This window comes from Phyllostomus discolor, chromosome 1 (assembly GCF_004126475.2).
Source record: "Phyllostomus discolor isolate MPI-MPIP mPhyDis1 chromosome 1, mPhyDis1.pri.v3, whole genome shotgun sequence".
In the NCBI taxonomy this organism is placed as follows: domain Eukaryota; kingdom Metazoa; phylum Chordata; class Mammalia; order Chiroptera; family Phyllostomidae; genus Phyllostomus; species Phyllostomus discolor.
The window spans coordinates 53556729-53579891 of NC_040903.2; the positions used below are offsets into that span (position 1 = coordinate 53556729).

At 37.2% G+C, this 23163-nt stretch overlaps 1 protein-coding gene across 2 annotated transcripts in view; it reads right to left on the reverse strand.

Annotated features, from left to right (window-relative positions):
- The window catches only part of RAB18 (RAB18, member RAS oncogene family), a 31207-nt gene extending 13067 nt beyond the window's left edge, over positions 1–18140 (reverse strand). Inside the window, exons 1-3 of one of the 2 annotated variants that reach the window (XM_028505824.2) lie at positions 17918–18140; positions 13552–13607; positions 1893–1954 (exon numbers count right to left, since the gene is read on the reverse strand). In XM_028505824.2, coding sequence (XP_028361625.1) covers positions 1893–1954; positions 13552–13607; positions 17918–17985 — 186 coding nt within the window. In that variant the 5' untranslated portion in view covers positions 17986–18140. The remainder of the gene's footprint in view (positions 1–1892; positions 1955–13551; positions 13608–17917) is intronic. The other variant, XM_028505825.2, reaches the window with a different exon arrangement.
- Positions 18141–23163: the final 5023 nt, after the last annotated feature.

Here is a 23163-nt window from a genome sequence, read left to right on the forward strand (position 1 = left end):
ACTTATATGTTAAGACTCAAAACCACAAAAATCCTAGAAGAAAACATAGGCAATAAAATCTTGGATATTTTTCTTAGTAATATTTTTTCTAATATATCTCCTAAAGCAAGGTAAAAAAAAAGAAAAAATAACAAATGGGACTACATTAAACTAAAATGTTTTTTGCACAGCAAAATAAATCTTCAATAAAATGAAAAGACAACCCACTGAATGGGAGAACATATTCATGAATAATATACTTGATAAGGGGTTAATATCCAAAATCTATATACAACTGATACAACTCAACACCAAAAAACAGTTTTATTTAAAAATGGGCAAAAGATCCTAAATAGACACTTTTCCAAAGAGGACATATGGATGACCAATGGACACAGGCAAAGATGCTCAACATTTACTAATCATCAGAGAAATGCAAATTAAAATCACAATGAGATTATCACCTCACACCTGTCAGAATGCCTATTAATAAAACAAACAAATGTTGGCGAGGTTGTAGAGGAAAGGGAACCCTTGTGCACTGTTAGTGGCAGACCGGTGCAGCCAATATGGAAAGCAATATGGAGTTTCCTCAAAAAATTAAAAATGGAACTGCCTTATGACCCAGGAATTCCACTTCTGGGAAAATAATCAAAGAAACCCAAAACACTAATTTGAAAAAATATATGCACCCCTATGTTCATTGCAGCGTTATTTACAATATCCAAGATTTGGAAGCAGCCCAAGTGCCTAGCTGTAAGTGAATGGATAAAAAAGCTGTGTACATTTACATGACAGAATATTACCTGACCATAAAAAAGAAGGAAATCTTTCCAATTGCAACAACATGGGCAGACCTAGAGAATATTTTGCTAAGTGAAATAAACCAATCAGAGAAAGACAAGTACCATATGATTTCAGTTAAATGTGGAATCTGATGAACAAAATAAAATAATAAACAAAAGAGAAACAGACTCACAGGTAGAGTACACACTGGCAGCTGTCAGAGGGGAGGAGAGTTGGGGGCACTGGGTTAAAAAGTTGAAGGGTTTAAGAAAAATCTCACAGACACAGACAATGGTGTGGTGATTACAAGAGGGAAAGGGAGGGGGAGGCGAGGTAGAAGAGAGTAAAGGAGGGATAAATGGTGATGGAAGGAGACTTGATGTTGGGTGGTAAACACAATATGATATACAGATGATATATTATAGAATGGTACACTTGAAGCCTATATAATTTTATTATCCAATGTCACTCCAATAAATTCAATAAAAATGTTTTTAAAATTATGCTACCTATTCAGCATTACCATGAAGATGTCTTATCAGCAGAGCAATGTAGCTCAGAACCATTTGGTTGACAGGCAAGTGAAATAAAAGGCAGTATATAAAGACTGGGCATGGAGGGGAAAAGGGGTGGGGGGAAATAGAGACAACTGTATTTGAATAACAATAAAAAAATAAAAAATAAGCCAAACATTGGAAAACTCAAATTTTATAAATATTTACACTTAAAACAAAAATATTTTTTCTAAGTATGACTCCATTTCCCTTTTCCCCAACAACTGCCTTTAGTGTTATGTTAGTTTAGTCTAAGTTATCTTTTTAAAAGTTTAAAGAAATATATCCAGTAACAATAATTCTCTCTGGCAGGCAAGATGATTTTTTAAGTATTTTGTTCTGTTTTTCAACATTCTGAATGGACTGTTATATCTGAAAATTTTAAATAAAACAGGTCTCTTACCCAACCATAAGACAGAACTATTTATTGCTTATCCTTTAATCAACATCAAATTTCCCAAAAGTTATTTAATACAAATTGTTTTTTCACCTCTAAACAACTACAAACACCAAGATCTACTTCTTGAAAAAGTACAATTTAATATTTATACAAATACATTTTAAAAGTCTTACCCATATTGCAAGTTTAGCCTTATTTCCATCCACTGAAATTGTTTTCACCTTAAAGTCAACACCTTGAAAAAATGAAAATTTTGGTAAGAATCCCAGTAAAATATATTTTTTAAAATCAATTACCAAGAACACCAGAAAACAGAAAAGTCGCTTTATCAAATGCCCTAATTCATACCCCAAGTTCTTAAGAGTTATGGATGTGAAAATAAAAGAAAAAGTGTCAAATAAGTTCAGCACCTTAGGATTTAGTCAGGATAAATGAAAACCAGATGTTTATAGAATTCAAACATTCACTTACCTGTGCTTCTTGAAAAAATAAAAATTTTACTGAAAAAATAAAATTCAATGTAAGGTGGAGACTGAATATGCACATTAGAAGCCAAGAGTTAGAATTCAGAGTGTTCGAGTATGAAAGACTATCCATGGCTGGCTATGAATCCAGGCAATTTTCAGAGGCTCCCTAAGCATCTACACACTATTATTAAGTGTCTGTCATTCATAGTTAACCAACTCCCTAACTTGGATTCTGACTGCAGGAAACCTGGAGGACTAGTAAAAATATAAAGAAGCCACTCACTCCTTATCTGATAAATTCTTTGTTTTGTTTATTTTTATCCTAAAAACAGTATTAGTTTTATATAACCTTATCACTGATCACTTGCTACTGCACAATTTCAAAAAGAGAATTTACACACACAAATAATTTGTGCCCAACCCTTGTGAAAGACGGGGGTGGGGGGAAGGGGGGCTCACAGTTCTGTAAAATTCTTCTATTGGTAGTAATTTACATAAAGAGAAAAAGAGCTTCATAAAAAGTCACATAAGGTTTTACTACAGCAACCCCTAAAAGATCTCCCTTTTCAGGAAAAGGAGTTGACACATGCCATCTGGCTTGAATGAAAGTAACTGCCCACAGGTCTTTAAAGAGTATCAGAAATAATATTCAGTCTACTCCCCTGGCCAGAGGGAAAACATTAGCTCAAGAAGTTTGGAAAGTAACTTTCAAAAGATCTTATTAGCTTGTCACAATTAATTCAGAAACGCCACAACTAAGATGAACAGCACCCTCATATACTAACTGCTTAATAGAACACCTGTCACCAATAAGGAAATATATTAGTAATTCTTGAGATGATTACTGGTAATCCATTACATATACAAATTAGGTATAAAAATGCATTTCAAAATGTGCATTATGCCAGATCTTCCTGTGTGCCAAAGATTAAAAAAAAAGTTTTGTGTTTTGGGCTAAAGTGATAAAGGAGTTGTTAAATCCACGCCTAGAATGATATACAACCCATAAGTTAAACGATTGTGCCAATTACATAGTACAAGGAAAGTCTAAGTATAAAGCTTCTTTGCAACCCACCTCCCCCCAAAATCCCATGTTAAGTAACCTAGTATACACTGCATCTGGATTAATATATATATATATCAGTTTAAAAAACAAAAGAAAACCTAAGAAACTCCAGATGAGGGTAACACACTTGGTGCACATACTAATCAAGGCCATTGGTAGGGTAGATCTACATAGAGATAGCCTGTCATGCATATTTTACAGTTAAATTCTCAAGGTTTTTCAAAGAGTGGAAAACTCTTTTTTTCCTTAATAACCCCAGACAGCATGATCAGGGGCAAGCTGGCCTTTTTCCTAGTTACTGGCTAATTAGTTTACCCAAGAAAAGAAAGTCACTGTTCCCAGAATGTTTGTTTCCCTATCTTCCCCCAATTTCCTTTCTCTTTTATAATTTCCTGTTTCTGTGTGTTTCTGGACAGCCTAATGACTCTCTACATCATGTGTAGTTTGCATGTTGATAATTGTTTCCAAGTTATTCTTCTAACATAGCAGGTCTCCAAGTTACAGAGAACACCCTACCATCAAAGTCAACACACGTGGTTAGCCTGACAGGGCATCTCATCTGGACTGAGACCCCTTGAGTCCCCATTCATCTTCCCTCGTCTCTTCTAGTGATTCTAATGAACTGCCATGAGCTCTTTAGCCCTCATATACTCAAACTGTTTCTTCACCAAGACTGGCTCTGTTTTCAAGTGGCTGTTAATTTGACTTCATTGGCAGCAGAATGTGGGAATCTCTTTGATCAATTTTGCCAAATTCTTACTACTAGATTTGATTAAAATATCTTTTCAACCTCCTCATGTGGATGACAAGGAGCTCATAATAGAAGCAGAATGTCTAGAAACGCTCCCATGTTTCTCCTCTACTACAAAACTGAACAATTCCTGTGACCAGATATGTAGGGGTTTTCCCCACAAGAAGCAATTCTCCATCTCTCCAGGGACACCAGGTGTCCTACAATTCAGTGCAGCTCTGATACTACAAACCTGGAATTAGAGTGAGACCCCATAGAGTAAATGTTCAGTCCCACAAGACTGCTGCACCCGCCATTACAGAAGCCAACTGCAATCCAGGTTGTTAACTGTGCTTCTGACCAACTGGCTATAAATTAGAGAGGTGTTATAAAAGGGTACAACCCAGGAACAGTAAGATGGAAGATATGCAAAGGGCAAGGAATGTGGGAAGGGGCACATGGCTTCATGCCCTCCTCCAAGCCCACCCTCCTCCCAGCACCTCCAAGTGTTCACCAACATGGAGGCACTTCCTGTAAGATCAAAAACTGGCCAAGGAGGCCTACTCTCACGACAGAGTACTGGAAGTTCTAGCCAGAACAATTAGGAAAGAAAAGGCATGCAAAGTGGAAAGGAAGAAGTAAAATTATATCTATTCATACAACACATTCTTAATATATAGAAAATCCTGATGACTCTATTCCACGCATACACAAAAAAACCTGCAAGAATAAATGAATTCAGCAAAGTTGTAGAGTATAAAATCAACACAAAATCATTTGCATTTTTATACACTAACAATGAAAAACCCCAAAAGAGTATTTTTAAAAAACCATTCCATTCCACTTGTAACATCAAAAAAAAAAAAAATTACTTAAGAATAAATTTGACTAAGGAGGTTTAAGACTTATACACTCACACCTACAAACACTGCTGAAAGAAATTAAAGAGGACCCAAGTATGAAGAAAGAGATGCTGTGTTCATGAGTTGAAAGACTTAGCATTGTTAAGATGACAACACTACACACAGAAATCTACAGATTCATCAACACAACCTGTATAAAAATTCCAACAGCTTTTTTTGCAGAAATGTTTATGAAGTGGCTTTTAGACTCCACCTAAGGATGGAGACTGGTTGCCAGGGGACCCAACCTTGTGAGTAGGGGATTGGAACTTTCAGTCCCATCTCTGACCTCTGTGGAGTAGGGGAGAAGGGCTGAAGGTTGAATCAATCACCAATAGCCAATGATGTAATCAATCCTGCCTTTATAATGAAGCCTCCATAAAAATCAGAAACAAGGGGATTCAAAGAGCTTCCAGGTTGATTTTGGGATGAGGGGTGTACGGAAGCTCTACAATCCTTCTTATACACCTTGCCCTATGCATTTCTTTCATCAGTCTGTTCCTTTTATAATCTATCAGTGATGTAGTAAGTGAAATGTTTCTATGAGATCTCTAGTGAGAACTCTAGCTGCTCTAGTAAATTAATTGAACCTGAGGAGAGACTACAGGGAAACTGATTTACAGCCAATCAGTTGTAAGTACAGGTAACAACTTGAATTTGTGACTGACATCTGAAGTCCAAGGAGGAGATTGTGAGAACCCGCATGTATAGCCAGTCAGGAGCACAGGTGACAACCTGGCATTTGGACTGGCATCTGAAGCAGAAATGGTGGTGAAGAGAGGGCATCTGAAGTGGAGACAGGAGGAAGTGGGCAGTCTCATAGGACTGAACCCTTAACCTCTAAGATCTGACACTATCTCTGGTTAGATATCAAAATTGAGCCAGCTGGCACCTCAAGAACTTATGACATGGAAAACACTCCTTCCACACAAATTGGAATTGGGTCCAGGAACCAAAACTAAATCAATAAACAAAATGTGCTACATGATAGGCTGGAACATTATTCAGCCATAAAATGGAATGAAATTCTGACACATGAACAGCATGGAAGAATGTTGAAGACATTATGCTAAGTGAAAGAAGCCAGTCACAAAAGGACAAATATTGTATGATTGTTTGTATGAAGTGCCTAAACTAGGCAAAGTCATAGAGATTGAAAATGGAATAAAGGTTACCAGAAGCTAAGGAGGAGTGCAGTAGGAGTGACTGTTTAACTGGTAGAGTTTCTGTTTGAGTTAACGAAAAAGTTTGGGAAACTTACAGTGGTGATGGTTGCAAAAACAATGTGAATGTACCTAATGCCACAGTTAACATCATACCTAAAGTAAATATTAAATATTTTTCCTTAATATCAGAAACAAACAAAAAAGGATTTCAGCTTTTATCACTTATATTCAATATTGTACTGAAGATTTTTAGTGAGGATAATAAGACAAGAAATAAAAATCAACCAGAATGGAAAGGAAGAATATAGAAATCCAATGGAATCTACAGAATAAAAAACAAAGCAGAATGCTCCAAGCACTCATAAACAAGTTTAGCAAGGTTGGAGGATATAAAATAAACATTTTAAAAAATCAAGATATATGTTCCTATACATTAGCCATGAACAAAGGGAAGTTGAAAAATTATTTAAATATTCAATACAATTTTACATAAAAACATATGAAATACTTAGTGCTGAATTTAACAAAAGATGCAAAAGACCTGAAACAAAACACTTGAGAGAAATTTTAAAAGACATAAACAAATGGAGAGATATAACTTGTTCAGTGATCATAAGACTCAATATTGTTAAGAGGGCAATTCTCCCCAACTGATCTAAAATTGATTCAAAATAATACACAGACCCACTGTAATACATGAAAGCATAAAACTTTTAAAGAAAACATAGAGGAAATCATGCAACTTCTGTTGGGCAAAAGATACAACATGGATATCACCCATAAAAGAAAAAATTGATAAATCAAATTTCATCAAAATAAAAAATTTCCACTGTTAAAAAAATGACAAGAGGAATCACAGATGTGGAGGAAAATACTTGCAAAGCATAAATCATCTTAATTAATCCCATTAATAAGGGATTAATATGCAGAATATATAAAGAACTCTCAAAACTCAACAATGAAAAAAGATCCAATTAATAAATGAATGAAAGATCTGAACGAACACTTTGTATACACACATACACAACACACAGGGGTATGTGGTATGTAAGTACTTTAAAAGATGCTCAACCGCACTAGTCATTACAGAATGCAAATTAAACCACGAGATACCAATATACATCTACTAGATGGACAAAATTTAAAAGACACTTTATACTAAGTACAGGAGTGTGCAAAAGTAGGTTTACAGTTTTAAGTGAAATACCTAGTTTGTTCTTGTATTATTGCCTATTACTGTATTATTTTCCATATGAACTGTAAACCTACTTTTGTCCATCCCTGTATGATGAGTGAAGATGTGAAAGAGGAGGAACTTTCATATAATGTTAGTGGAAATAATGTAAAAATACTTTATTTAAAAATGGCCAAACTGTTTTCCAAAGTTAAGCATGCATTTACCACGTAATCCAGCAATCCCATTACTACATATTTACTCTAGAGAAATAAAAATTAGTATTTATATAAAATCCTATACCTGAAAGTTAAAAACCAGTCTATTCATAATTACCCAAAACTGGAAACAACCTAAATGTCTTACAATGGAAGAAAAGATAAACCAACTCTGAAACATCCATACAACGAAACATAACTCAGCAATAAAAGAGAGCAACTGCCCTGACCAGTGAGGCTCCATGGGTTGGGTGTCAACCTGCAAAGCATAAGGTCCCCGGTTTGATTCCTGGTCAGGGCACATGCCTGGGTTCCCAGTTCAGTCCCAGGTCAGGGCACATTCGAGAGGAAACCAACTGATGTTTCTCTCACATCGATGTTTCTCTCTCTCACTTCTTCCCCCCTTCCCTTTCTATAACAAACAAACAAATAAATAAAAATAAAGAAGGGACCAGCACTAGGTAGTTGGGGTGGTGGGTAATACTACTGTAGGGCATCCCATTGTGAAGGTAAAAATATGACCATATACAATTATTATAATACATGTTAAAATTCAAAAAACTGTATACCCCAGAAAAGTAAATTTTACTTCATCTCTATGTATGGACAGATTTTGCACATGCATGTGTGTACACACACACACACACACACAATATACATAAGCAATTATATATATAAATGAATGAAATGCACCATATATATATATATATATATATAGTGCTTCTATGTTTGGTGCCCACTTGTTTATGACTATATAGCTGCTTTGTTAATTAACTGGACCTTTGATCATTACATAATACCCTATTTTATTCTGTCCAGTGCATTAGCCTTAAATTCTACCCTAACTTAAATTACCACCTCTGCTTTTGGATTGTTTGCATTTGCCTGGCTCATTCCTTCATCTTCACAACCTTTCCTAATTTAAGTCTCTTCAACTCCACTGACATCAGTCTTATCAGAATGAACTGCGAGGTTCCAACCTGACTGCTGCTGAAGGACAGGACGCTGGCAGAGGGTTGCGGGGTCCTACTTCACATGGGGATCACTATCCAGTAAATAAGAAATAAAATGAACAACAACAAAAAAAGGCCTGGAAATTGAGAAGACCATTCCTAAGTCAAAGATTTCAAGTGTTCAAACTGAAAATTCAAACTACGTAAAAACAATAAAAAAAGAAGTACACCACACCACAACCTATGAGACACAGTAAAACTTACTCTAAGAGTACACCTTTATTAAAAAGTAACATTAAAAATAAGGTAAGAATATTCATCTTAAGAAACTAACAAAGTAAACCAAAAAAAAAAGTCAAAAGGAATGGAAAAAGTAAAGCAATCCCTTGAACAATAAAAGAGTATATCCCTTAGAAAAAGACAGACAACAAAAATATACCAAAATACACAAGTTTAGAAATGAGAAAGGAACTTAAACACAGATAATGAAGAGTTTGAAAGAATACTATGTGCAACTAACTTAAGAAGTAACTGGGCTTTCCAGATACACTCTCAAAACTATTTCTATTTCTATCTTAAGAAATAGAAAACTCAAAGAGGTTGGAATGGTATGGAAATGAACAGGATCAGATTGACACACAACCTTTAAAGAACAGATTTAAGCTAGTAAAGACAATTGAAAAAGATGAAAAGCTCCTTAATTTTATAAACCAGTACAACTCTAATACCAAATCCTGATTTTTAAAAAATAAAAAAAGGGGGGGGCATATCATCTATAAAAACAGGTGTAAAAATTCTTTTTAAAAACTTTACTTCTATTTTTAAAGAGATAGGAAGGGAGGGAGAGAGAGAGGGACAGAAACATCAATATGCAAGAGAAGCATCAATTGGCTGCCTTCTGCACACCCCCAACTGGGGACCTGGCCCACAACCCAGGCACATGCCCTGGCTGGGAATCGACTGAGTGACCTTTCAGTTCAAAGGCAGCGCTCAACCCACTGAGTCACACCAGCCAGGGCTAGATGTAAAAAATCAAACTAAATATCAGTCAACAGAATCCAGAAATATGTCAATAGTATGAGTGAAAACTTATCTAGGAAAGCAAGGACATTGCAGTATAAAGTCTATCAACAATGTGTCAATGCTGAAAAAACAAATGGAAAAAAATCACGTTTCCTAATAAAACCTCAAAGTAAAAGTAAAAACCTCAAAACAAACTAACTACTAAATATGATGAAGTATTTGCCATTATTCTAAATAAAGAAATGCTAGTGTCATAACTATTGCTTTATTCCAATTAACATGTTTAACTGAATGAAATTATATGAAATGGAAGAGTTAGATTTTCCTTTAAATTATTTCCAATTTCCAAATATTTTAACAAGCTTATGTTAAGGCATCAAACATCTATAAACTCTCCTGGGAACTCCAAGGCCAGCCATCTGTGGATCACTATGTAGATAATGCCAGGTGGCCCAGCACAGAGCACAGGTGGTGGCTGACCTTGGCCTGAAATTCCTGGGAGGTCCCAGAGCCAAAGCACTTGGTAGATAGCATCAGACAACTCTGAGTAGCACCCAACCACCTCCACTAGTGATACACTCAAGGGGCAGACTATCAGGCACCAGGGTTCTGCTGAAGCAGGTCCCATATGTGGGGTTGGCCTCTGCATAGCAGCCAATCCGACATAGTCATGGCTGGTCCTCATAGCCAACTGGCTGGGGGCAGTCAATCTCTCCTACTGAGGTGCCCAACAGTGATCAAGGCTCAACTATAATATGACTGTGTACACAGCCTACACACGGAGGGATGGGGTGATGGGATGTACCTGAACACCCAACTTGGGTGACAGGGGAGGCCACACCACTGGGCTACACAGGACACCTACTACGTATAAGACCACTTTACCAAGCCCAGAAGATATGGCAGCTCTACACAATACACAGAAACAAGCATAGAGAGGCAGCCAAAAAGAGGAAACAAAGAAACAGTCCCAAGTGAAAGAACAGAACAAAACTCCAAAAACAAAACTGTAACATCTCTCAGATACAGAGTTCAAAACACTGGTTATAAGGATACTCAATAAACTTAGGGGAAGAGTAAATTAACTTGTTAGAACTTCAACAAAGTTACAGAAACATAAAAATGGAGACAGAAAATATAGAAAAGAACCAGTCAGAAATGATGAACACATTAACTGAAACAAAGAACACATTACAGGGAATCAACAGTAGAGTAGATGAAGCAGACACAAATCAGTAATTTAGAATATAGGAAAGCAGAAAACATCCAAACAGAATAGCAAAAAGAAAAAAAAAATAAACCAAAAACAATGAGGATAATTTAAGGAGCCTCCTGGCACAACTTCAAACACACAGACATTCACATCATGCGGGTACCAGAAGAGAAACAGCAAGGAATGGAAAACCTACGTGGAAAAAAAAAATGATGGAAAACTTCCCTAACCTCGTGAAGGAAATAGACATACAAGCCCAGGAAGCACAGAGTCCCAATCAAGATAAACCCAACAAGGCCCACCCCAAGACACATCATAATTAAAATGCCAAAGGTTAAAGACAAGGGGACAATCTTAAAATCAGCAAGAGAAAAGAAGTTGTTAACCTGCAAGGGAGTTCCCATAAGAATGCCAGCTGATTTCTCAACAGAAACACTTCAGGCCAGAAGGGACTGGCAAGAAGTATTTAAAGTGATGAAAAATAAGGACATGAAACCAAGACTACTCTACCCAGTAAGGCTATCACTTAGAATCAAAGGATAGATAAAGAGCTTCCAAAACAAGAAAAAGCTAAAGGAGTTCATCATCACCAAACCAGTATTACAAGAAATGTTAAAGGATCTTCTCTAGGAAGAAAAAAAGATAGAACTACGGATAATAAAATGGCAATAAATATATACTTATCAACAACTACTATAAATTCAAATGGATTAAATGTTCCAAACGATACACAGTGGCTGAAGAGATAACAAGACCCAAACACATGCTATGTACAAGAGACTCACCTCAGATGAAAAGACACACACACTGAAAGTAAAGGGATGGAAAATATATTTCATTACAAAACAAATTAACTTGGAAAGCAATACTTGTAACAGACAAAATAGACTTTAAAACAAAGGCTATAACAAGAGACCAAGAAGAACCCAGCAATTCCACATCTGGATATATAACCAAAGTAACCCAAAACACTAAATTGTAAAGATATACAGCCATATGTTCACTGCAGCATTATTTACAAGAGCCAACATATGGAAGCAACCTAAGTGTCCATCAATAGATGAATAAAGACGAAGTAGTGCATATATACAATGGAATATGGCTTAAGTCATTTAAGAAATAAATAAAAAAGAATGAATGAAATCTCTCCATCTGCAACAACATGGATGGGCCTAAAAAGCATATTGTTCTGAGTGAAATAAGTGAGACAGGTTAAGACAAATGTCATATGATTTCACTTAAATGTGAAATCTAAAAAACAAAATAAATGAACAAGCAAATGGAAACAGGTTCATAGATACAGAGAACAATTTGAAGGTTGCCAGAGAGGAAAAGGGTAGGGCGTATGGGTAGAAAAACTGAAGGGATTAAGAAGGGCAAATCCGTAGTTAAGGAATAGTAACTGGGATGTAAAGTACAGCATCGGGAATATAGTCAATAATATTGTCTTAATTATGTATGATGTCAGGTGAGCACTAGGTTTAATGGGGTCATCGCTTCATGATCTATATAAATGTCTAATTACTGGGCTGTACACCTGAAATGAATAAATTATTGTATACCAACTGTAATTGAAAAATAAAAAATTATTTTTTAAAAAATGTCAAGACCATGAAACACAAAGAAAGACTGAAGACTGTCTGGATTAAAAGATATTAAAGAGAAATGACAACTAAGTTCAATGTGTGATCTTGCACTGAATCCTGGACCAGAAACAATTCTTTTACTTTTCCTATAGAAGACAATACTAAGAAAATTGATAAAATCTGACTGTATACAGTGGAATTTTATCCATGTTAACTTAGGAAATACACAATAAAGTATTTAGAAGTTAAAGGCATTAGATTGGCAATTTTCTCTCAAACAACTGGGAAAAACACAAGACCACTGTTTGAATGCAGAGAGAGAAGGATAAACCAAATGTGATTAATACTAACATTTGGGGAATTTGAGTAAGATATAGAGGAATTCTTTGAAATATTTTCACAACTTTTCTCTAGGTATAAAACTATTTAAAAACAAAAATAAACAAACCCACAATAAGTGAAAACAAATGAAGCCAATTAAGAGTAAAAGAAACCATTTTCCCCAACAACAGTGCTAGGATCATCTTTACTACATTCTATTCATCAGATTATAAAATGTCAGAGCTGGAAGAAATGTACTCTCTATTAGCAAAACTTCTCAATTTATAGTTGAAGGCAATGAAGTTAAATGCCTTGCCCAAGATCACAACTAGTTCAAGGCACAGCCCAGACTATCTTGCTCTCACTCAGCTCTCTGAACTCTGACAAGCTATCTCTTGATATCTTAATATTGTCGTGTACTCCCTAAACATATGATACCAAAATATTTAGTTCTATCTTCTCATATATTCTAAAAAGCTAGCATGGCAAACCATTCTCAGGTAATCTAAATTTCATTTTAAAAAGGAATTTAGGTATCACTGCTCCTAAAAATGTTTAATAACATACTGATAAATATATTGAGTGCAAAATTCATGCCAGATACTGTAGCAAATGCTAAAAACACAAAATTAACATATGCTACTAAGGCGACACTATTAGGTCCATGTTGATAGAGACCAAGTCTGTATTATTCATCATTATAACCCCACCTCTTAGGACAGTGCCTGGTATACAATAAATATTCAGATAATTGGATGCTGCTGAATAAAAGATAATCCACAGTACACAAAAGAAACTCTGTTTCAGGTAATCATAATATCTACAGTGCTAAAGTGCCATGATATAATAGATTAGGAAGTTATTTTTGCTTCGTGAGATCTACAAAGCCTTCAGAAAATTAATGACAACAAAGTTAAGCTCTGAAAGACAAATGGGGAGTGGGGAGTAGATAAAACATCCTGAAGGCAAGAAAACATTTAGCATGTCTACTGGATTTTTAAACATAGGCTTACCTATTGTTGCTGCAAGTTCTGGATCAAAAGTATCATCTGTGAACCTCAAGAGCAGGCTAGAAGAGATGTAAAAAAGACAGATTAGAAATTTGATTTTTCTGCTAATCATTTGATGTGTTCATGATGTTATATTTTCTCACCAATTACATGCATCTAAGAATATGCCTCCCCAAATATTGCTTCAGTGCAGGTATATAAGGACAAATTAAATTACTGAAAGGCAATTAAAGAAGAGCAAAGTAGTGTATTCTAGAAAACATATTCCCCATGCTTCCCTACACAAATTCCCCAAGTGTGAAAAGGTTTGTTTATTCATTTTAACTCTACTGGTATGTCCTTCCAAGAAAGTGGTATAACATCATGTCATGCTTTAACTAACATGGACAAAGGGGGAAAAATAAGTCTCTTGGAATGTAGCAAGTTAATTTTCTTAAAAAATACTTGATGTGTAATTCACTGTGAATTCAACTAAAAACAGAAAGATGTGAATATCTATACTTTGTAATACACAGTATGAGTACTCCCTATGTGGGATAAAAAGATTTACTAATAAATAGTGAGGACAAACAGATCACATGATGTACAGAGTACATATACTCTGGCAAATGATATGCAAGGTGTATGAAATCATGTACACAATAGGGAGCTACTGTACAGTTTTGAAAAAGGGATGGCATGAACTGCTCTACATTTTGAAAAGTTATGTTAGCAAAAAAAAAAAAGTAGGAAAATCAACAGAAGACAACTGCCAGGGTTTGGTGTATTGAGAGATTAACAAAGGATTAAACCTAAAAAACAGTAAAGAAACTAAAAAGGGAGGGGTGACATGAAAGTAAAAAGATACCAAAGTAGAAGAATATTCTAAGATTTTATATCTCCTAGGATTATTGTATTTAATATGAAGCAGAAGTATCAGTTATTAGAAGCTCTCCAAAAATAAAACCTAAGCTTTTGTTAAAGCCCCAATCAATTAATCAATCTTCCCACACATTATCTCCTGCAGTAGGACAAAACTGTTCTATTGACCTGTTTGCACTAATAAAATTAAGGCAATAAATATCAGATGTCTGAGTTGTGGATAAATATTTCTATAGGATGTCATTATTGATGTTAGAGATTTGGGGTGGGGGATTGGGAGGCCACAGAGCATACTGCAAAATATAGTGGCTTCCTGAGAATTTCCAAACCCAGTAGCACTGACTGTATTTGAAGGATTAACAGTTCCTTTCCTGGTTTTGCCTTCTTGTGTCTACCATAAAACCAGCACCACAAAGTCAAACAGAAGAGTCAATTTGTAGATTTTTCTGCTTAACATTGAACCTGCTTGACTGTAACTATTTTTACTTACTTTCAACATGAGCTAGGTGAGAGCAGTAATTAAAAATATTAAAAGACTCTCGCAAAAAATTTTTCCCTCTGCAACATTAAACTTTAAATTAAAGAAGTGAAAATTTCACAAAAAATTTCAGTCATCACAATTTAAGAATAGAAAAAGTATGTATCCATGCTTGGTCACTACAGAAAACATTACAAAAACATAGGTTAGCATAACCTTATAAAGCAGTAGTAGTAGTAATAGTAACAAGTTAAATAATATAAATAGTAACAATAGTGTTGGCTATTGTTTATTGAACATAGATAATGTGCCAGGCGTTGGGGCAGGGGTTTTTCTTACAGAATTGCTAATGCTTACAACTATTGTCACCAGTGACACTTTGTCAGGAAAGGCAGGGAATTGGTGTGGTGCGAAGCAACAAATTTTAATACAAGCTTTGGGTATAAGTCAGCCACTTTTAGCCAGGGATACATGGGCAGCTCAAAATGCATCCAAAAACCTAAGCATGCATGCATTCTTCTAGGCATAGAGTCCATTTCTCTATTAGATTTTGAAAGGAACCCATAAGCTGAAAATGATTAAGCAGCATTGCTCTAATGGACATGTGTTTAAGCTTTCATATTTTTAAAGTTAGAGGAGGAAAATACTCTCCATGTAGAGCTAAAGATGGAAGAAGTAACTACCACCATTCATTCCACTAAGAGGAGACCAAATTTATAATAAACAGTGTGATTTATAACTAATTTGCACCTCTTAAACAAATGAAATTAGCTATAAAGGATGGAGATACAAGGGGCACAGTGGGGACAGCAGCTTAGATAAAAGAAGATCCCTAGAATCACTTCCAGTTTCTAATACACTCTGCAACTTCTTTATTTCTGTCTGGCCAGCCATAGAATCAAAGAATCTTATATATTTAACATGAAATAGGGTTTGAGAGATTTCGATTCCAACCTCATTTTTCAAATAAAGAAAGTCTAGAGTGTTCAAATGTCAGATACAAGATCACATCAAGTGGGAGCACTAGTTTCATACTCCTGATATCCTGACTGCTAACATACATGCTCACTACACTCTAAGAGTCCGAAATAAACTAGAAAAATAACCCACTAATTTCAGTGAGTTAAGACATCCTTTGTTGTGCAATGATTTCTCAATAACAGTGGTATCTCACTTCCACTAACTCTAGAAGAAATAGAAATGAATTATTGGTTAGAACAACCCTTTAGGATCATGTCCATGACATATGTTTTTGAACTAACTCACCTTAAAAAGCATAGGCTTCTATTTTTTCAGTAGAGTCATTTATTCTCATCTTATCCAGAAAGGTGTTGTTTTCCATAACATATTATATACATAATATGTATATTTAGCTAGAAAAATAAGACAACTTTCTCCCTAAATGCAATTTTTCCATTAAAGAGATAGTTAAAAGTGTTAAAATTTTGCAGTAAGCAATTCATAACTCACCATGAAATACTAAGAAAAATTTTGGAGTAGATTAGATCCAAGTAAGTTTTTGTATGGAAAAATAAGAACGAAGAAAGCCAGTAATTACACTCAATACATTTTTCTCTAGAGAAAGAACCACAATTGCGTAAACACTGTTAACCTTCCAGAAAATTTTAACATAGCTTAACTAGTTACCCATCCAATAGATTTAGAAGAAATGCCAACCAACCATGTACTGGGTTGAACCACATGACATTCGACCTTTACTGACTTGAAAATCAGCAATTTCAAAGGCCTTAACTTAAATGAGAATCACACCTCAAGAAAAGAAAGGTCACAATGCTATGGAGTTCCTATTAAGAAAATGTTCAATAGATTTACTAACTTTTTAACCTTCAAACAAATGATGACTATAAAAATTATTTTATTCAGAAAAATCACAGTATCTGGCTAGCCCATATTGTTTCACTAATTTATTCCTTGTGTAGAAATCCCTTACTCCTATGTACACATTAAATGAGGAAAAACTACGAAATGTGTTGTCATATTTTAAAAATATATACAACTTCAGAATGTATTACAAAATAAGATTTCAAGTCTTTTTGTATCTAAAAAACTAAGACTTTAAATGCGATTCGAAAAATACGTTTATCAAGGAGGTGCAGTTAAAATGTAAAACTATTTACAGCTCCTGGAACTCGAAAATTGTTTAAAGTACAAGGCACCCTAGACTACCACCTACTCATAATCAGCTGGCAAGGACAAGTTCACCCAGAGAACTTGTTCTAAGACCCAGATGAAATCACTACCCTCTTGCAACACCTTCCCACCTCCACGTCAACAACTGTCAATATTATTTGCCCAAGAAAGTGTCAAGAAAAAAAAGCACAGCACTAATTTGTTCTCCTACCCCTATATAATGTGGCAAAATGAAAACTAACAATTACCCTTTATTTTCAAAGGTGGTCCACAGCTTAAACTCTTATCAACTCAACCCAAAGGCAATTGGCCAGTGAGTTCTTTCACAGCTGACTCAGAAAAGAAACAGAAGAGAAGCTGCAATGGGGTGCACCAAAACAGGTCAGGAATGTGACCTACGGCGTCACGAAACTTCCTGCGAAGAACATCACGTATTTAGATAAAGCCCCACAGAAATGCCTAAGTGATAAAGTTACAACTCTTAGCTCGCGGGGTGACAGGCAGCCCGAACCCCAGGGGCCTAGACGAGGCCTCAGCTGGGCCAGACTCCGGCCTAAACCAGCCCGCCACGCCCTGTGCTCCTCGGCAGCAAACCGGCCAGACGAGAAGCGGTTCCCCTATTTGTTTCTTGGTACGACAGGAGGCAAAGCGTCCCAGAGAACTCGGGCCTGGCCGAGGCCCCGAACCCGGCCAGCGCGGGGCGCAAAGACCTCAAGGCCTCGGCGGCCCTGAGGCTCCACAGGGCGCGAGCGAAGCCTGCCCCGCCCCGGCCCGCGCCCGGCCGCCGCCGGTTACCTTTCGTGTCACGGCACAGCACACAGCGGCCACGGAGGCGGAAAAGGCCCCGCCGCCCCCGTCGCGGCCCGCAGACCCCCTCACCTAGACTTGCCCACGCCGCTCTCGCCAATGATGAGGATCTTCAGGGTGGTCAGTACGTCCTCGTCCATCCTGACCCTTGTCCGCCCCGAGCGCAGCCTCCACGGTCTCGCTCTCAAACCCTCACCAAGAAGAGCTGCCCGTGCATGCGCACTGCTCCTCCGCCGCCGCCACCTTCTTTTTGGGTGGATGGCTGGAGCCCTATTTCCGCCTTGAGGTAGTTCTGCGTCTGCGCAAATGTAGTACCCTAGGCGTCTTTCCTCTCCTGAGCAAGCGCAGATGTGGGGGGGGGGGGGGGTGGGGGAAGGCGGGGGCACCGTGTGTGAGACTCACCCACTGGCTCTTACACCTTCCCATCTCTAACCTAACCCCGCCTCTGTGGTGCACTTGGGAAAGCGCTGAGTTGGGAGAGTATAACGCTCTATTTAAAATTTCAGCACCTGCTCCTAACAGTTGCAATAGGAAAAGTTGCAGTAGGAAAAGCTTTGTGGTTAAAGGCAGACTATTTTAAATTTAGGTCCCAAATCCACCGTATAACAGCTTTATATTACCTAGTCTTCTCAGCTTGTTTCCTCTCAGTCAACGCAATAATAATACCTCTTATAATAATACCGGCTTCTCAGAATTGTTATGAAGATTAAATAAGTTAATTCGTTGAAAGCACTCTGTAAACTTAAGCGCTCCATAGAGGGTATGATTGGATATTATTCTCTTCGTGGTTTATACCCTGTTAGATTGAAGAGTACCTGTCATACTTAAGTTCATCTCGAAAGGGAGATGTAAACTTCAGATAGATCAGATGCATGCAAACCTCTGGTAGTGCAACTTCCAAACGATTACTCCTTCTAAGAACCACTACACCACAACTGCAGGAATTGTATGTATATGCTTTGTCTCCTTCACTAGGTTGTAAATCTTCTGAAGGTACCTAAACCTCATACATAATACCTAGCAAAATGCCTGCAAAATGACAGACACTAAATAAAAAACTTGTTCTTGGTTTTTATCTTCTTATACTCGCAGACACAATAGATATTTGATGAAAGAATATATATTAATAAGAATTAGAATAAATTAAGAAATTAATTTTTTCAATACCTGAGAAAGTTCTTTCACCAGAAGTCCAAGTGGCTCCTTCTCCTCCTCCAGGTCTTTGCTCAAATGTTGCCTTCTTAATGAGTATTTCCCTGTCCATACTACTGAAATCTGCAAGTCCTCTTCACATTATTTTCCTGCGTAGCACTCACCACCCTCCAATATACTAGATATTTTACTACTTTATTTGTTCATTGTTTTATGTTCCCCAAAGAGAAGGGAAGCTTCATGAAATCAAGGAATTTTGTCCCTTTTGTTTGTCATGGCCTCTGTGTCTAAAGTAGTTCCTGGCATATAATATGTTCTGAATAAATATTTGTGAGGGAATTAACTGAATAAATGTTCTGCAGTCTGTTCCTAAATTTGGAAGGTCATGTCCACCAGACAACCTCAACCTCTCATAAAATAGCTCTTGAAATGTCCGTGAAGTCTATCCAGGCTACAGTATCAAGAGCATACTCATGAGGTTCACGGTATCACCTTGTTGTTCCACTCTAGGGCAGTAATTCTAAAAGTGTAGTCACTAGACTTGTAGAACTCCCTTTCATGGTGTCTCCATGAACAAACTATTTTTGTAATTATTCAAATTGCTGTTTACTTTTTTCACTCTTGTTCTCTGCTGTTACAGTGGAATTTTCCACAAATCATGACAACAAGACAAATTGAAGGCAGATCCAGATATGAGACTTTTATTAACCCTTCATGAGATTTGCAAAAATATAAAATAATGCTACTCTTCTCACTAATTTTTTGTTTTGAAATAATTTTCCTAAACACATAAATTAACTAGTAATAGGGATATTTTTAAAATGAATCAATACATATATTTAAATTTAACTCAATTTTAATTTCCTAGTAAATATTAATAGCTGTAGCCACATATTCAGCTTTTTTGAGTCCTCAATAATTTGTAAGAGTGTACAATAACTTGTATAACCAGAAAGTTTGAGAACTGTTGCCTGGTACTAATCACAACAAGATTAAAAAATAAAAATTGTATTTAAAAAACCAGGCCTGGATTCATCGATGACGCATGGAACATCGTCGAACTACTTTGGCAACACTATATTCTCTTAGATTTTTCTCCTACTTCTTTGCCACTTCTCAGTTTTTTGTGAGATCCTCTTCTAAACATTTTTGTTCTCTGGGTTTTAGCTTGGCTTTATTTCCTTACTTTGCACACACTCCTTTGTCTTTTTGACTTATGGCTTCCTCATCCCATGTACTTTGAGGAATCCCAAAGTTACATTTCTGGTGGAGGTTTCTCTCCTGATGTTCATCCAGGCCAGCATAGAACTGCCAAGCCATCTCCAGGTGGGTATGCCCTGGTGGAGAATGCCAAGTGAAACTTGACTGACACTGAACTCATTATTTCCCCCTGTACACTAGGTGTGTGGTGGTGGGGTTGCCAACTTTGTTTCTAAGGATTGACTAACACCCATTTAACTTGCTCTCCTTCACTTACCACACCCAAACCATTTAGTCTTCACTGTTCTACTACTTAAGCATCCCTGACATTTATGCACTTTTCCCCATCTCTATCTCCACTGCTATGATCAGGTCATCACCACCATCTTTTATAGTAGGATCACCTATCACATCACCTGCCCAACTGGCCTTCCTGCCTCCATTTTTCTCCCCCTTCAGAGTGCTCAGCAGAAAAAGTGGTATTCTTAAGATGCAAACCTGGTTACACCTTCCCCATGCTGATCACTGCCCTTACAAGTCTTTACCATTATCCCTCCAGCCTCATCTCTTTATATCCCATGCCTTGCATTCTGTGTTCTGGCCAAATTAAACTCCTTCAAGAAACCATGTTTTGCTTGTTTTCAGGACCTTGCATATGTTGTTCCTTCTGCCTGATGCACTCTTCTGTACCCCATCCCCCACGCAATCCATGCACAAACTCACACACTTTTTCTTGGGCAACTCCTATTCATCCTCCATGATTTAGCTTTTGGATCCTTTCTCTGGGATGACTTCCCTGGCCTCCCAGGTCAACATTACATGTTCCAGTGGTGTGTTCTGATAGTGGCCTATGTATCTATTTTAGTATGTACTCCACAGTATTATAAATGTATGTATGTTCCCCTACCAGAATGTGTGTTTTTTTGAAAGGGGAATTAATTAATGCCCTGTTCATTGTTCTGCCTCCAGCATTTAGTATGATGCCTAATCTCAAGTAGTTGCTTGAAATTATTAAAATACCCTAAGTCAACCTCAGGGGTTTGGAACAGTAATCTGCTTGTTCATTTGTGTTTTATATAGATTAGGATGTCTATTGAATCTCTAGATTGAACATTAGGGTGAGAAAGCCCTTAATAGCTCTTAATTAGGGAGAGGGTAGGAGTCCAGGCATACAGACCTCACAGGAAACTAGAGGAAGACCTGGATGTGGTGGCGACAGTGGGAGCTGGAGAATGGAGGGACTATGAAAAGGCACAGGATACAACTGTCCCAGTGAAGGACAAGAAGAAGAAAAGGGAGAGAAAATATCAAGCATTTCTCTAAGACTCAGTGCCACAGATACAAAAGAAAACTCATGACAGAAACAGGAAAGAAAATGAGTTAGGTTTTAACCACGTTGAATTTTATGTGAAGGTAGGTCTTGGAGGCAAAATTTTTCAGAACTCTTTTAGAGCAGTGGTTCTAAAATTCAGGGCACACAGCAAGACACAAAAACAGAAAAAATCAGGAAGAAGTCATACCTAACCAATGATTTGACCTAGGTGCCCTGCTCCCCATACACATTATTATTCTTAAACCCCTCGGGGGGGGAAAGGAGTCATCTCTTCTTAGGCTAAGACATAACTTATTGTCCTGTTTTTAGAAACATGTACCTATCTTCTTGTATTAACTCTTTCTGCGACATTCAAAGATATTATCAGATAATTAGGGGGTATCTAAGCCAAGATTCTGAAACCCTAAAGTTTGGGATGACCTATGAGCAATCCCAGAACAGAAGAAGAGGTTGTAATTAACAAGCACATGGAGCTGCGACAGGGAAAGCCTCCCGAGTCGGGGTTATTCACAACATGCCCACAGCAACAGTCCCAGAAAAGAGACTACAGGGGAGAAAAAAGTTCATATCTGATCCATGGACTTTTCTGCATCTTTCTGCTGTTCTTCTCAGCATCAATGGTAAAGAAGAGAAATGTTGCTTGTAGAACTCACATGCTCTGAACAGGTACCAACATAAGCATTGTGACTCATGGTTTGTATAGGGCTACTGTGTCCAAGTATAATAGTCCTTTGTGGCTGGAGTTCAGGTGCTACTGGTGGGAAGAATCCTATGGCATTCCTCTGCACCTCCTACCCATCTCTAGCAGAGGTTCCAAAACCACACCCTAACTTCCAGCTTTCTCCTTGCCTCTGTTGATCTTTGCTTGTCAAGGAGGAGTTCACTTCACTGTTTAGTTGTTTTGATAAAGCTCCGAGGACTTGGAAGATGTGGTGAGAGATGAATCCTTGGAAGAGGTAACTCCTGTGCTGTTTTGGGCCTTGGGGTGGGATTTCAGCCCTAGGATGAGGCAGGTCAGGGTCTAGAGACTGATGAGGTTTTGGAGACAAGCAGTGCTGTCTTTAGGGCCAATAGGACTCTTTAGCTCAGACTGGGAAAAGGGCAATTGTACTGTTATTCTTCATTTGACCAGACCCATTATAACCCATACAATTTCATTTTCTAACATAGAATTTATTTTGCACAAAAGTAATGTGGTAATGAACTCCTGACTGCCCTTGGACTTCATAGGTGTTATCACTACACTCACCACCCACTAGGAACTGGTCTGATAGACTGCAATGGCCTAAGGCAGGCTCAGTTTACTGTTATCTGCATTTATAGAAATGTTTCTATCTATTGATGATTGTTCCCCTGCTATTTCTCATAAGTACCCCTTCTCTTTGCTCCCCAATCAGGATATTAGGCTTCTGCCTGAATCAATGCTTCCTGAATAGATCTTCTTTTTGACCTCAAATAAATAGAGTTGCCTCTCACTTTGAAAAGCCTTTTATTTTTAGGTTAACGGATACATAATCATTTAAAACTATTTAGTCTTCTAGATGAGTTGGCCCTTTTATTGTTATAGATTATTTCTGTTTACCCCTGGTACTTTTGTTTCCTTTGAAGTCTACTTTGATAAACTACAACTGAC